The sequence below is a fragment of the Coregonus clupeaformis genome, chromosome 14 (assembly GCF_020615455.1).
Source record: "Coregonus clupeaformis isolate EN_2021a chromosome 14, ASM2061545v1, whole genome shotgun sequence".
Lineage (NCBI taxonomy): Eukaryota > Metazoa > Chordata > Actinopteri > Salmoniformes > Salmonidae > Coregonus > Coregonus clupeaformis.
In genome coordinates this window covers 18288005-18304150 of record NC_059205.1, presented here as the reverse complement: position 1 = coordinate 18304150, position 16146 = coordinate 18288005, and the positions used below count along the sequence as shown (strand labels likewise).

Below are 16146 nucleotides of genomic sequence, written 5' to 3'. Positions count from 1 at the left end.
ACTCTCTCACACAGCCATAGCTCCACAACTAACTCTCTCTCCCTCTAATGTTAATGAATTCAAATACCCCCCTCCTTGCCTCCAAGCCCCTTCACTCCACCCCCTCCCTCCCTCCTCCCTCTCCCCCCTTTTCACAGAACCAAACCTCTTTGTAATTTCCAGCCTTGGCAAGTTGCACTCGATTTGCTGTCACAGTTTTAATGAATTCAGCTGTTTGTGCATTGGCCATGGGAGCATCTCTCCTCCCACCCTCTCGCCCCTCCTCCAGCTCTCTGGTATTCCCCGAGGGACTCTATATATACCGCAGACCACTCTACTCCTTCCTATTGTTCCTCTAAGGAAACTTGCAGACATATGCCCCGCTGCAGCACAGTGTGTGTGGGAGATTGCAGAGAGACCTGCCACCACAGAGACAAGACTCGAGACAATAGCTGGGGCTGCTGGACAGAGACCTTTACTACTACTACTACTACTACTAGCCCAGTTCTTCTTCTACGTTTGTGTCTTTTTGTTTTTTGTTGTGATTTTGTCCCCACCGCTGAGTGGTGATCTGATGATCTGACGGCATGTTGCTGGTGTCACTGCTGCTGATGGCGATGGATTGCTGCCATGGAGCTCCGGCCGGGAGAGAGGTGTACAGGATGCCTCCGAGTGCTCTGAAAGGTAAGGGGCCTTCTCTGCGTGTCATTTGAACAGTGTCTCGTTTGTGTTTTACTGTCTCATAGTCACTGTTGTCACACCTTTGCACACTGCAAGGGTTACGTTTCTCATGTCAATTTCTTGGCTATTCACTGAATAACATGTCACCTAGTGTGGATGATATAGAGCAGGGTTTCCCAAACTTGGTCCTCGGGACCCTAAGGGGTGCACGTTTTGGTTTTTGCCCTAGCACTACACAGCTGATTCAAATAATCAACTAATAATCAAGCTTTGATAATTTGAATCAGCTGTGTAGTGTTAGGGCAAAAACCAAAACGTGCACCCCTTGGGGTCCCGAGGACCAAGTTTGGGAAACGCTGATGTAGAGAGTACGTTTTATTGCATCCGTTAATGCTGTGGGAGACTAGCATTAGTGGTAGTGATGACTTTCACTTGAATGCTGCTTGGTTTTGTCATTGACACTGCACATTGAGTCTGCTGCACTATCAAGTCTACTGTACTATCAAGTCTACTGTTGCCACAAGTTGGCGTCTCCACAGCTTAGAGGAGCTCGCCTTCAGCGATCTGATCTTGAGCTTGTCACTTGAAATAAAACAAGATTTCCTTGGTAGTGTGAGGATGATCTATTCTATTTAGTGTTTTGATCAGAAATACTCTCTGACCTTGTGACGGCACAGTAAGCTATAGGCCTATGTAGCAACTTATCCGAGGTCAAAAGCCAAACGGATACATATTGGTGAACTGGGTTTACACAGTGAACAGACAGTACTGTATAACATGGTGACATGTTCCAGACATTAGTAAGTTGTTTGGTGTCAGTGTTATAATAATAAATAATATATGCCATTTAGCAGACTCTTTTATCCAAAGCGACTTACAGTCGTGTGCATACATTTTAAGTATGGGTGGTTAGGTCACTGGGACTATGCAGCATTAGAAAGCACAAGCGTTACAATTAGCAGGATCAGGAAGCATTTCTCTACGAGGAGCAAGTCATAGCAGAATAAGCACGGGATAGATAAAACCGTTTGTCCAAGCAGGCTTCTCTAATCCTGTTCACTGCAGAGGTAATCTTGACATCTACATAACAGTGAGTGAAGTAGGGTTTACTGTTGTATCACAGTCAAATGGACCTTGCACATATCCAGCCAAATCTCATCCTGATGAGTACAATCACTTACAATACCTTTTTTTATAATAAGAATGGATTGGTAGCCTTGCTCACTTCCCTGAGCTTTCCCAGGGCTGTTACAGCAGCTAGCCTGATCGGCATGAATCACAAGAGTAGAGATCCCTAGATCTCTTTTGGGTGAAGTGCTGAGTACAGCAGAGACTTGGTGATGAAGGTGGCGCGCGGCGCTGAGTGTTTGTAGCAGTTTGAAACAAGGGTCCCAAGAGGTGCAGGGTTTCTGCTGCCCCTGTCCTGCCAGCCCGTGTCCCTTTTTCCTCCATGCTTCGGCCGTCTCTGCCATCTAATTAAGTCTTCAATCAGCATTGTCGTCGTTAGCTAGCGGCCTGCCCTGTGATGTGGCGCGCTCAGCGGAGGGGCGCGGGGGCGGCGGCACAATTGAAGTGCGTCCACACAGCCCTCACCGGCGTGTTTGTGCGTGAGCTCGCTCCACTAACGCGCTGCCAAAGGGCTCAAAGAGCAGCAGGGGGAAAATGGGTCTCCGCACAGTGACACACACACACATAAAAGCACACTGTACTCGCTCCGACAAGCACACACACAAACACAGAGTGCTGTCAACTACTCCGACTTTCCCACACTCAAGGAATGTCATGTGTATGTCCTCCGAATGTGCGTCCTATAATCACATCTCCTCCGAGAGTACCACGCAAACGTGCCTGAAAGTTGTCTGAATGAAATACAAACCTGTCATAATGCCGTAACAGTATAAGACTGTCTCAACTGTTCTGAATAGTCTAAAGCTGTGTGCCAGTGCTGAGAGTCACATTGCTGACTTTCTACTGTTCATTTCAGCACTGACCGAGATGTTTGCTGTTGGTCTCCATCTCTCTCTCTCTCTCTCTCTCTCTCTCTCTCTCTCTCTCTCTCTCTCTCTGTAGCTCTATCGGACCGGGGTACTGTGGTTCTGGAGGCGGCGTTGACCAGTGCTCTGTCGGCTCTGGAGCTGGCAACATCGGAGCGGAGTCAGGCCGAAGCAGGCTGTAGAGACTGTGTACCCTGTCTCTTTCAGGACTGCGGACAGCGCTCCGGAGCCTGCTGTAAGGAACCATCCATAGCTTTTATCGCTCTCTTCCCATCACCCATGTGACAACAACATGAGGCTAGGTCTTAAGAGTGTTTTAATGTCTGTTGTTGTGCTGAGTGAGATAAGAGTTAAAGAAGTTCATAACTCTCATAAGAATCACACAAGATGAGAAGAGCGGTGTTCATACATGGTGCCATTTAATCAGTGTGGTTGTAGTCATGGCCTCATCTCTACTTCCTCTTTACAGCCTCTCTGGACGGCGCATTGGCCGAGCCCAGCTGTGACGTCATTACCAAGGCCCAGAAGGTTCCGGAGGAGGGCGAGCGGAGCTGGGCGCTGAGCCAGGCGTGCGGGTACTACCGGCGGCGGTGCCCGCCAGGCGACATGGAGAAGGAGGCGTGTGTGAGGATCATGGGCGAGAGCTGCAGTGCCCGCGTGCTCCAGTGTAGCCTCCTGAACACCATGCAGAACCTGGAGCCTGCCACACAGACACGCACACAGGGTGGGTGAGCAACACACACAATTTACACCATATTGGGTTGTATTCATTAGGGCACACTGTAGCAAAACATTTTGCTACATAAAATGAAAAACAAGTGTTGCTTATTGGACAAGTTCCGGTAGTAGTACGTCTCTGTTTCAGTGGGTTTTCTTCGGTTTGGTGCCTAATAAATATGATCCTGAGTTCTGTATTACTTTGTCTGCTGATTGAAATTGTGGAACTCTTTGGAACCCCCCTGACTCTCCCCCCTCTCTCTCCCAGCAGCAGTGTGTGGCCAGAGGCTGTCGGCGGTGCAGAACGTGACCCAGCCCCGCTCCCGTATTGTGGGGGGTTCCCCAGCCCCCCCTGGCAGCTGGCCCTGGCTGGTCAACCTGCAGCTGGACGGGGGGCTGATGTGTGGAGGGGTGCTGGTGGACAGCTCCTGGGTGGTGACCGCCGCTCACTGCTTCGCTGGGTAAGTGTGTGTATGTGTGGGTCCTTTTGTACTGGTTGTCAAACCGAAAAAGAGTGTGACACGTCTCTTCTATTTTTGTCTCTCTGAATGTTTTCCCTCAAAGTAAAAGTTCAGCATAATTGACCTTATCCCTCTCTCACTCTCTCTCTCTTTCTCTCTCTGTATTTCTCTGCTGTAGCAGTCGCAGTGAGAGCTACTGGACGGCTGTGGTGGGAGAGTTTGATATCACCAAGCCCGACCCTGACGAGCAGGTGCTCAAGGTCAACCGCATCATCTCCCATCCCAAGGTGTGTTTCTCATACGTCTTTTCTTACTGTGTATCCTGCCTTCAAACAGAGCTGCATCAATACTACCGTTTAAGGATCGTAGCACTGTCTGTTCTCCTAAAGATCAAATGTTCTGGCTAGAGCAATGCAATTCATTCATCAATTCATTGATCAATCAGTCAAACACGTTAGTCAATCAACTTCAATCAAGCCTCCCTCCTCTCTGTGCAGTTCAACCCCAAGACGTTTAACAACGACATAGCGCTGGTGGAGCTGACGTCTCCAGTGGTCTTGTCAGACCGTGTGACCCCTGTGTGTCTGCCATCAGGTCTGGAGCCACCTACTGGCAGCCCCTGTCTGGTGGCCGGCTGGGGCTCCCTCTACGAAGGTACGTCTAGTATTTTAACCGTCATTAATAAACGATGAATTCACCAAATATGTGTGGAGCTATCTTAAGATGAATGCACTAACTGTAAGTCGCAAATGTAAAATGTAAATGTGAGCTACAATACAACTGGTATATATATCATTCTGTACATGCTTTTACAAAGTTTTCTGTTTCTCAAGTAACGTTTTTGGCCAGGTTATTTACCTGTATAGGGTTATAGACATCATTTGTATAGAAAAGCAAACGCATTGACTTAAGGAAATGGCTAAATGGAACTTTCGTTTGAAGCCGCTACACACAGTATGATATGTACATATGGAAGATTATGGCATTTTGGCACTCATTAAACTACTTCCTGTCTATCTCCTCAGATGGTCCTTCAGCTGACGTGGTGATGGAGGCTAAGGTTCCCCTGCTGCCCCAGAGCACCTGTAAGAGCTCCCTGGGCAAGGAGCTGGTCACCAACACCATGCTGTGTGCCGGATACCTCTCTGGGGGCGTCGACTCCTGCCAGGTGGGTGGCACTGCCATATCAATGGACTGAGATTTAAGATAATGTCATTCCCAGGTCCCTTCCTAACATTGGACTGACTCCCGAGTAATGAGATTGAAGATTTGTCTTTTGTATTTGTTTAAATGTAATCAAAATGTAATCCAGAGCTGTGCTCCTGTGCATTTATATTGTGGTGAGTGTGGTCCTCTGTAGTTCAGTTGGTAGAGAGCATAGCGCTAACAATGATAGGTTAGTGGGTTCGATTCCCGGGACCACCCATATGTAAAAGATGTATGCACGGCATGCATGACTGTTAAGGTGTCAGCATGCTTCAGTTCGGCTTGCCAAACGAGTGTGCTCGCATACTCCCTTAAAATACCTTCATTTGAAAAACGAGAATAGTACTGTTTGTCTATTTTGAGACACTGTAGCCAGTATACACTTCCTGAAAATAGTCAGAATTTATCACGTTTTTGCCAAGGAGATCTTTGTTGTGCAATTTTACATCTAACGAAGATGTTTGGTGCATTATTTCTGAAATATATTTTTTGGGCATGAAAACGAGGCGTCTCTTGTTGAATGACAACAAAGACTTTTATTGAAGAATCCCTACTGTTGACCAATCACCGACGAAGGGGCGTAGACTTCGGCTACCGACTTCGGCTTGCCTCCAGAAAAAAAAATGGTGTGCTCGAACAGCCGAAAAAGTCAAAAATGAACAAAAACGCCACAAAATGTAATCATAATATATGCACAAACTCTTCCGAACTGTTTCGGCTGGGAAGCATGTGGACGCCTTAAGTCGCTTTGGATAAAAGTGTCTGCTGAATGGCATATTTACGATTTCATAGCGGAGTCTTCATAGCTGTAATACTGTGTGTGTCCTGTAGGGGGATTCTGGAGGCCCTCTGATCTACCAGGATCGTATGTCAGGTCGCTTCCAGCTGCATGGCATCACGTCCTGGGGAGACGGCTGTGGGGAAAAGGGCAAACCTGGGGTCTACACACGGGTCAGCGCCTTCTCCGATTGGATACTGGCTGAGATACAGAGTAACTTTTTTTTATTAATTTTTTTAAGCACCATCATTTTTTGAAGCTACAATGCTTTGCAATGCATTTAAATGATTGGTTCTAAAGCTTTTGAAGTGAAACCTTTTTAAACATATTACGTATCCTGATATGAATCATGATACAGTACTGAACCAGCATTCTAACATTCACTCCCTGGTTTACCCAGAGTCCTTTGGGAGTCGGGAGCCAACTTGTCCTGAGCTGCTGAAGACGTCGGAGCTGTCGGAGGAGCAGCAGAGGTCGGAGTTTGGCTCTCTGTGTCGCTTCTACGCCCAGACCTGCCCCCCCAGCCAGGGGGCCGCCGCCTGCAACCGCCTTGTAGAAGAGAAATGTCGCATCCGCTTCAAGAAGTGCCGTAAGTGTTTGACTTGAAACATTCACAGCAATTTTTTTCTGTTTTATTATAACATTCATGACACCTAAAGTGAGCATGAGGACCTTGAACTCTCAACTGCCCTATGTTTAGTGCATAAAAAATGAACCACCCCTCTATTGCAGGGGTGTTCAACCGGGAATCTGTGTAAATATGTGTGTGTGTGTGTGTGTGTGTGTACAGTGCATTCAGAAAGTATTCAGACCCCTTGACTTTTTCCACATTTACAGCCTTATTCTAAAATGGAGAATTGTTTTTTTCCCTCATCAATCTACACACAATACCCCATAATGACAAAGCAAAAACTGTTTTTTATAATTTTTGCAAATTAATAAAAAAATCAAATATGACGTTTACATAAGTATTCAGAACCTTTACTCAGTACTTTGTTGAAGCAACTTCGGCAGCGATTACATCCTCAATTCTTGAGTATGACGCTACAAGCTTGGCACACCTGTATTTGGGGAGTTTCTCCCATTCTTCTCTGCAGATCCTCTCAAGCTCTGTCATGTTGGATGGGGAGCGTCGCTGCACAGCTATTTTAAGGTCTCTCCAGGGATGTTTGTTCGTACTCTGGCTGGGCCACTCAAGGACATTCAGAGACTTGTCCCGAAGCCACTCCTGCGTTGTCTTGGCTGTGTGCTTACGGTTGTTGTCCTGGTGGAAGGTGAAGTCCAGGATCCAGTTGCAGAGGGAGGTGTTCAGTCCCAGGATCCTTAGCTTAGTGATGAGCTTTGAGGGCACTATGGTGTTGAACACTGAGCTGTGGTCAATGAATAGCATTCTCACGGAGGTGTTCCTCTTGTCCAGGTGGGAAAGGGCAGTGTGGAGTGCAATAGAAATTGCATCATCTGTGGATCTGTTGGGGCGGTATGCAAATTTGAGTGGGTCTAGGGTTTCTGGGATAATGGTGTTGATGTGAGCCATGACCAGCCTTTCAAAGCACTTCATGGCTACAGACGTGAGTGCTACGGGTCGGTAGTCATTTAGGGAGGTTATCTTAGTGTCCTTGGGCACAGGGACTATGTTGGTCTGCTTGAAACATGTTGGTATTACAGACTCAGTCAGGGACATGTTGAAAATGTCAGTGAAGACACTTGCCAGTTGGTCAGCACATGCTCAGAGTACACGTCCTGGTAATCCGTCTGAATGTTGACCTGCTTAAAAGTCTTACTCACATCGGCTACGGAGAGCGTGATCACATAGTCATCCGGAACAGCTGTTGCTCTCATGCATGCTTCAGTGTTGCTTGCCTCGAAGCGAGCATAGAAGTGGTTTAGCTCGTCTGGTAGGCTTGTGTCACTGGGAAGCTCGCGGCTGTGCTTCCCTTTGTAGTCTGTAATAGTTTTCAAGCCCTGCCACATCCGACGAGCGTCAGAGCCGGTGTAGTACGATTCAATCTTAGTCCTGTATTGACTCTTTGCCTGTTTGATGGTTTGTCGGAGGGCATAGCGAGATTTCTTATAAGCGTCTGGGTTAGAGTCCCGCTCCTTGAAAGCGGCAGCTCTACCCTTTAGCTCAATGCGGATGTTGCCTGTAATCCATGGCTTCTGTTTGGGGTATATACGTACGATCACTGTGGGGATGACGTCATCGATGCACTTATTGATGAAGCCAGTGACTGATGTGGTGTACTCCTCAATGCTATCTGAAGAATCCCGGAACATGTTCCAGTCTGTGCTAGCAAAACAATCCTGGAGCTTAGCATCTGCGTCATCTGACCACTTTTTTATTAACCGAGTCACTGGTGCTTCCTGCTTTAGTTTTTGCTTATAAGCAGGAATCAGGAGGATAGAGTTATGGTCAGATTTGCCAAATGGAGGGCGAGGGAGAGCTTTGTATGCGTCTCTGTGTGTGGAGTAAAGGTGTTCTAGAGTTTTTTCACTCTGGTTGCACATTTAACATGCTGGTAGAAATTAGGTAGAACGGATTTAAGTTTCCCTGCATTAAAGTCCTCGGCCACTAGGAGCGCTGCCTCTGGATGAGCGTTTTCCTGTTGACTTATGGCCTTATACAGCTCATTGAGTGCAATCTTAATGCCAGCATTGGTAGCACAAATAGACAGCTATGAAAAATATAGATGAAAACTCTCTTTGTAAATAGTGTGGTCTACAACTTATCATACTACAGAGTCCTTTAGGTGCCTTTTGGCAAACTCCAAGCGAGCTGTCATGTGCCTTTTACTGAGGAGTGGCTTCCGTCTGGCCACTCTACAATAAAGGCCTGATTGGTGGAGTGCTGCAGAGATGGTTGTTCTTCTGGAAGGTTCTCCCATCCCCACAGGAATTCTGGAGCTTTGTCAAAGTGACCATCGGGTTCTTGGTCACCTCCCTGACCAAGGCCTTTCTCCCCCGATTGCTCAGTTTGGCCGGGCAGCCTGCTCTAGGAAGAGTCTTGGTGGTTCCAAACGTCTTCCATTTAAGAATGATGGAGGCCACTGTGTTCTTGGGGAGCTTCAATGCAGCAGACATGTTTTGGTACCCTTCCTCAGATCTGTGCCTCAACACAATCCTGTCTCGGAGCTCTTCGGACAATTACATGTCAACTGTGGGACCTTATATAGACAGGTGTGTGCCTTTCCAAATCATGTCCAATCAATTGAATTTACCACAGGTGGACTCCAATCAAGTTGTAGAAACATCTCAAGGATGATCAAAGAAAACAGGATGCACCTGAGCTCAATTTCGAATCTCATAGCAAAGGGTCTGAATACTTACGTAAATAAGGTATTTCTGTTTTAGTTTTTCCATAAATTAGCAACATTTATAAAAAACGGTTTTTGCTTTGTCATTATGGGGTATTGTGTGGAAAAAGTCAAGGTGTCTGAATAATTTACGAATCCACTGTATATATTATATATTTGTGTGATTTATTTGTATTTATTATTTCAATGTTTATATGAATATCAATAGCAACAACAGACTAAACAAATGTTGAATGACCTACAGTAGAAAAGAGGAGAATGTTTTCTTTCTAATGATGTCAACTTTATTTCTCAACTCTTAATATTGAGCAAATTACACTCATTGGAGCAAATTACACTTCCTGGAGTATCTGACATAAGGCTTTGAAAAAGCACCCGCAAATAGGCTACCAGTGCAGCAAGTGCTGAAAAGCATTGAAAATAATTTGAATTTCAGTGTACATCCTGAATTGACTGGACTTTAAATGGAATTGACCCCAACCCTGTGGCTAACCTTTGTGTAACCAGATTAACAGCTGCTCTTAGTGGAAACATTTGGATTTACCTTTCTAGCTAATAGGCTATGATAGAGTTTACACTTCCTCTTCAAATTGTAATGTGGGGATGTCAAAATTATGAACTATCTACCAAATCTATGAATTTTGAAATGTTACTTCTCCTTGCCATTATCATACACCTGATAAGACAAGATGTAAAACAAATATTTGCCTGGGAAGGGGGTCCCTGGGCAAGAAAAGTTTGAAGACTATTGTATAAAGCAATAATGATGATGATAATATTGTTGTAGTGGAGATGGATATTGGATCTTGTAATGAGCTATTTCTCTACAGATTACTCAAACCATGTCTTTCTCTGGTCTTTAATAATGTATCCTTGATTTCGCCTCTCTCCTCCTCAGAGTTGCGTTCGTTCCTGCAGACCCTGCTGGACTTGCTCCAGAGAGCAGAGGACTACATCAGAGACAAGGTAGACCTGACCTTCTTCACCCAGACCCTGCCTCAGCTGGTGGAACATATCTACAGTACAGCCTTCACCGCCAAGGAGAGGGAGAAGAGGGGAACAGGTAAAACACAGGCACCCCACTACTGTCCTCTTTCTAGCCCCATCGTACTCTCCATTCCTCCCCATTCTGTTACTCTCCTACATTCGTCTTATCCCCCACCTCCACACACCTTACTACTCCACATCACAGTACTGTAACCCCCTACAGCCCTGCTACCCCCACAACAACCCCATTCCTCCTCAAAACCATGTCCAAAAACACACTCTTACCCACACAGCCTACCTTTGCTTTTTTTCAATCGATAGGAATGCTATTTTTTAATGTAGTATTATTATTATTATTATTATTATTATTATTATTATTATTATTATTATTATATTAATACAGAGGTGTGTGTCCCATGGCCATGGCATGTGTGTAACAGGGGTATTATTTGTTAAAGAACAGGTATGGGGTGCTGTCCGGTCAGGGTCAGAGGAGACTGGTCCTGGGTTGTTCCAGAAGGTAGGCCCCCTGGTGGCTGACTGGGAGAACTACCTCAGGTGCATCGCTGTGGAGTTGGACACACAGACACATGGAGAGACAGACGGACAGACCGACTGCTCCAAATCCCTGAACCAAGAAGAGAGTCTTTTCCTCCAGGTAGGCTATAGTGAACTCAACTCTTCAACACTTTGTAAAGGTCATTTTTCAGTCACTTTGTCTGTCTTGGGAACTAGCTTTATGATCCTCTCTCATGTTGACCACAGGCTTATATGAGGCTGTGCTCTTTTACTTTATATTCAGTAGCTATATCAACACTACAGTTTGCTGTAATGGTGTACTATGCTATACTGTTGCTATATGTAAATGTTTGTCTGTGCTTTACTACACCCGTTTTTAACCCTGTTTATGATGTCATTTCCAGGCAGAGGACCCCTCTCTGCATCAGCTAGAGGGGAAGTACCAGACCATCATCTCAGCCTTACGCTCCAAACTGGACTCCAGACCTGCTCCTCCAATCCTGCACCTGAATACAGCCCTCCTCCAGGAAAACTCTCCCAACATTCCTGCAGTTCCCACCGGAGAGTCGCCCACTTCATTCCCCCCTCAGGGGTCAGAGTCGCTCACAGCCCTCATCAGTGAACTCCGGAAATTTGGGACACAGAATGAAATGGCGACAGAAGATGCAGAAATTAGTGTAACATCTTTTGAAGAGGACACGTTTTCTGATCCAACACCAGTCGGTTCAATGGAGACTTCAGATTGGCTTAACAAAGCTGTGACTGAACAGACAACCTTACAGCGCCTGTTCCCGTCTCTGTCCGCCATCGGCAGCACCATGTCTCCCACAGCAACGACCTCTGACTCCAGACAGACTCTACTTCCTGGTTCTCCCTCCCTCTGGCTGTTCCTCGACCACAGGAGACGCAGGAGTCTCCGCAAGAGGCAGATACCTGGGGTTAAAGGTACGTGTTACAACTAGTACTATATGTCTGTACTGTATGTATCTGTGATGGTAAGATGGAACAGCTCTGTAATCAACAGTGTCACATTGTTACAACCCTGATTATTATTATGTTTTAATTCTGACCATGTGACATGACTAGGAAACCCTCTGGGCCCTAGATAGAGGCTAAACATAAGGCTTGGAGTTGTTCCTGGTCAGGTCACGTGGTCAGGAAAACCCCCTAGCCCCACTCATAGCATCTGTGTATGTTAACATTATCAGTATTGGATATTAGCAAACATAATAATAGGTTGTTGGTGTTTGACAGCTTGTCCAGGAGTAGCAGAGTCCACCCAGCATGTGAGTGGTATCAGAGACACGTACAAGTGGATCCTGGGCATCCCCACCAAGAACCTCCGCATGAACTTCCAGGAGGTGAGTTTCTCTGCACAGCAATATTTACATGGTCTTATTTATAAGGCATATAATTATGTAGATATTGGGATTAAGATTGAAATTGAAGTCAACTCAAACCAATCAGACTTTTTCATCACTTTTTCTCTATTCAAGTAATGTGTTACTGTCACTGAATAACTGTGTCATCATGTCCTGTGTTGTTGTTCTCCTCTCAGGTGCTGGTGGACCTGAGCTCTAAGAACGATCGGGGTCTGTACGAGGCTCGGGTCAGGGCGATGGTGGGGGGTCAACCTCTGACCTTCTACAGCCTGGTGGGTCTGGAGAACGAGTCCTTCTACCGTAGCATGCCGCGCATCATCGCTCTGGCGCTGGACGCTCTCAAAACGTAAACAATATCAACTTCAACAACAACAGAACAAACACACGTCAAAGACTCAGTGACTCAGCGAAGGCGTGGTGTAGTCAGCTTGTGGTGGCAGAGACCAGAGAGGAGGAACGAACCCAGTGTGACCTAGAAACTGGAGACTACTCATTCAGATGGGAGGCGAGAGGACAGGCACTGGGCATTCTAAGAGACCTAAACATTAGGAATGTAACAATTCACCAATATGCATCAGTTCCCGGTTCAAATGTTTAAGATGCAAGTGCATCGGTGGGCGGGAGCCCAAACTGATCCAAATTAAGTATGCATCGGTCAGAAAACCGATTTTAAAACGTTGCAAATCGCCAGTTCACTGTTTTTTACTCATTGTTTTATTCAGAAAAAGAAACTCATATTGATGCGTCCTCTTTCAGGTCAGTAGCCTATCAAACTTTTATGATGTAACTGCGTTTGAGTGTGGGATAGCAGCTGTGCGCACAGTGCTGGAGACAGCTGCTCGCGCCAACGAGAGGTTGTTCTAATAGGCTATTCGTACATCTGCATTCAGATGCTTGTAAAATGGCTTTCACGATGTCAAATCATACGGTTTATTAGTTGAGTGACAACCAATATAATTTGCCGGGTCATTGTTACCAAATGAGCTGTAGAAAGTTGTTTTACTGGAGTTGTGTAGCCTACCGGAATGGATGCAATCATTCAGATTTTATTTAGATTGTTCAGGTTCACCATAAGAAATAGTTTTGGTAGTTTTGCTTTAAACAGTCAGTGTATTTGGTCATTTTTACATGAACAGGGTAAGTTCATTTAAGGACAGCAATCATTTTAGCCAGCTGCGCATGGTTGCATTCATTCATTGGTCAGAGCGGGAGAAGCTCTCCATATAATTCCAAACGGTCTAAATCATTCACTTTTGAGACTGGGTAAAATACAAAGCTGCATTATATTCATTGGCTAAATGCCATGCTAATTTCTAAAGATAAATATTGACATAGTACTAGCTCAAAACATGTTTAATCTGCAAAATGACAAGTTAATCAGTGGGTGATGGGGATGTCAGATAAAAAGTGGTGGGGGAAAAAGCATAAATTGCCCCCACCCCTAATCTGATAGTGGGGTGGTAGATGTTCAGTCTGCCCTATGGCTCAGCTCCGGTGCCTACACACACCATTGACACACACACTCACTGAGGGCCACTCAGCTTAGAGAAGTCATCTCCGACAGATCCAGCTTAGAGAGGGCCAGCTCCCATAAGCAGCAGTTATTCATTTAAAATGGAAAATGAATGTGTTCAATGTAACAACAAAAAAGTTCATCGAATTGCATCAATTCTTTCCCCTAATCAATCCAAATCGCACCGACTCGTTTCAAACTAAAACGTATCGTTCCTGTATCGTATTGGAGCCCATGTATCCATATGCGTATCACATCGTTCATGAAAGGAGAGATACACATCCCTACTAAAACATAATACACACAAATGGACACAAGTGCACGCGCACACACACACACACTCAGTGCGACTCTGCTGGTACACTCTGAAGCAGAGAGACGTTACAATATGACATCATGTCAACCCACCTGAGAGCCTGACCTCTATGTACGCACAGCCCTGAATGTATTGGACCATCCTGCCTAGCAACCATTAATGGAAATGGGTTGTTGTTTTACATGGCTGGCGAGACGCAGCCATAGATATAGATAGAGAACTCATTTTTGTATCTGTGTCGTTAAAATGGTAGAAGCCCTCAATGGCGATGTCCATGCTAAAACGGGTTGTATCCATCTAGAGTCCTCTATCTATCTCTATGGACGCAGCCCATTCTAACTTATGAGCCTGTATAAATAAATAATTTATTCAAAATGTCTGTTTTTCTGCAAAAGGTTGAGCCTCTTGTGAAGCATGCAGACTGTAGGCCCCTACATTACTGTACATTGGTATATTATTTTTGTTGCTATATTTATTTGTATAGAGAACTGCTTTGTATTTTTCTAATAAAATATCAAAACAATTGTTAATATCCTATCTGTAGTGCTTGGTGATGTTTGTCCTCGTTTCAACTCGGATTCATTCTTTTGTAAAAAATTATGAATACAATTTTAAAAAATAGAATCAATTAAGGTCCTTATTGGTCAGATAATAGGTTGAAATATATTATATTTTGTAAAGTGAACACTGGTTTTGTCCATCGTCTACACCAGGGTTCTTCAATTCCGGTCCTGGAGGGCCGAAACACTTCTGTTTTTTATTTCTACCTGGTAGTTAATTGCACTCACCTGGTGTCCCAGGTCTGAATTAGCCACTGATTAGTAGGAGAGGATGAAAAACAGAGGTGTTTCGGCCCTCCAGAACCGGAATTGAAGAACCCTGGTCTACACTAAACCAGAATGAGTAATGACCCTTGACCCCAATCTTCTCTGTTGAACTCCGACCCCGTCAACACAGCAGCTGCTGTGGTCCATGCTGGAGGAATGATGGGGGGATGAGTCTTAGGGTAACCATCAACCCCACTCCTCTCCACTCTGAGTCTCCTAATTCCTCACCTCTCCATATCCCTATTCCCAGACACTGGTCATAGAACTGGGATCGTCTTTCAGGTCTGACATGATTTGATGATTTGTATACACAGTATCTACAAGCAATTGTTTTGATTTACCAGAAGACAACGGCAACTGTGCTGACAAACTAACAGTTTACAGATTAGATGTCACCCTGATGGGAGACATTTGGGTAATGATGGTGGTCAGGGTCGAGGAAGGGAATGGCTCAGACTCGCTTTTGTGAAGAGGTTGACTCAGGAGTCAAAATGGATGTTGAGCCATTGAAGATTCAACTACTAATCTACTATTAACACCATAATTAGATTTGTTGAATTGGATTTGTTCGAACTGGGCTGAAGCAAAAGCCTGCACACAATGCAGACCCTATGCTCATCCCTCCCCCAGAGGGACAGCAAGAGAGGTTTTGGGCTCCTAAATCAAATCAAGTGTATTTGTCATATGCACAGGATACACAAGGAACACCTCTCAACTACAGCTAAAACAGAGCTAGCCAGGCTAGGAGCATAGGCAACAGCCGTATATAACATACTGTAGGCCTATACCTCTGTACCACCACATGAAGGTATACACCCAGCCAAGCCAGCCTACAGTTTCTTTCATATGGTTTTAGAGGACTTTGGCCCCAAGGTTTGGATCCTAGCTGAAAGTTTTGGCTGAGGGATTTCTGAAAATGAATAATCATGTGTCATGATGACAGTGTAAAGTCCGTTGTCATAATAAGCAGACTTCATGAAGTCATGTCATTATATTATATCATATTAAATCTTCTATAAGGACTATGTTTTTCTTGCTGATCCCATTACAGGCCTTGTCTGGAAATGATGATATTCAAGCAGGATGTGGTAAATATTGACCAAAAAGCTTCCCTGGCCTTTAGCCTTTGGTCTCCAACACATCAAGGAACTCTGTATACTGAGCCTGGCTGTGAATTACAGGAGTCAGTTAGATTTTTCCATCAGGGTGCGAGTTACTGTCGCCTCATGCCACGGCTAGCTGTATTCTCTATACAGACATGGCGGCAGGATCTCTCCTCTCTATATCACTCTGTCTATGGACATTTCTCATTATCTTCACGGCTTGTAAGAATGTTAGCGTCTAATTTTCCTGTTAGCATGGCTATTATTTGGAGGAAATTCAGTTGGTATTTTGTTGGTATTTGGGAGGAATGTCAGGGTGTGGCTCAGTAGCCAATAGATTTTCTGAGAGTGTGGCAGACGTGTTATGTAATA

The 16146-nt window shown here is 45.1% G+C and overlaps 1 protein-coding gene across 1 annotated transcript; it reads left to right on the top strand.

The window, feature by feature from the left end:
• The first annotated feature begins 349 nt into the window (after positions 1 to 349).
• Positions 350 to 14330, top strand: prss56 (serine protease 56). Its single transcript, XM_041896715.2, has 14 exons — positions 350 to 663; positions 2731 to 2889; positions 3124 to 3378; positions 3643 to 3832; positions 4011 to 4119; positions 4330 to 4486; positions 4858 to 5000; positions 5870 to 6029; positions 6217 to 6405; positions 10026 to 10190; positions 10573 to 10772; positions 11038 to 11578; positions 11888 to 11994; positions 12192 to 14330. The coding sequence occupies exons 1-14, from the start codon at positions 567 to 569 to the stop codon at positions 12363 to 12365; spliced, it is 2646 nt and encodes an 881-aa protein (XP_041752649.2). The 5' UTR covers positions 350 to 566; the 3' UTR covers positions 12366 to 14330.
• The last annotated feature ends 1816 nt before the right edge of the window (positions 14331 to 16146 follow it).

What these genes read in the sequence shown, in the direction of transcription:
- prss56 (XM_041896715.2), top strand. Translation starts at nt 567, where the DNA reads ATGTTGCTGGTGTCACTGCTGCTGATGGCGATGGATTGCTGCCATGGA. An exon ending in GCCTCCGAGTGCTCTGAAAG is followed by an intron (nt 664 to 2,730) that starts GTAAGGGGCCTT and finishes CTCTCTCTGTAG; the next exon opens with CTCTATCGGACCGGGGTACT. An exon ending in TCCGCATGAACTTCCAGGAG is followed by an intron (nt 11,995 to 12,191) that starts GTGAGTTTCTCT and finishes TTCTCCTCTCAG; the next exon opens with GTGCTGGTGGACCTGAGCTC.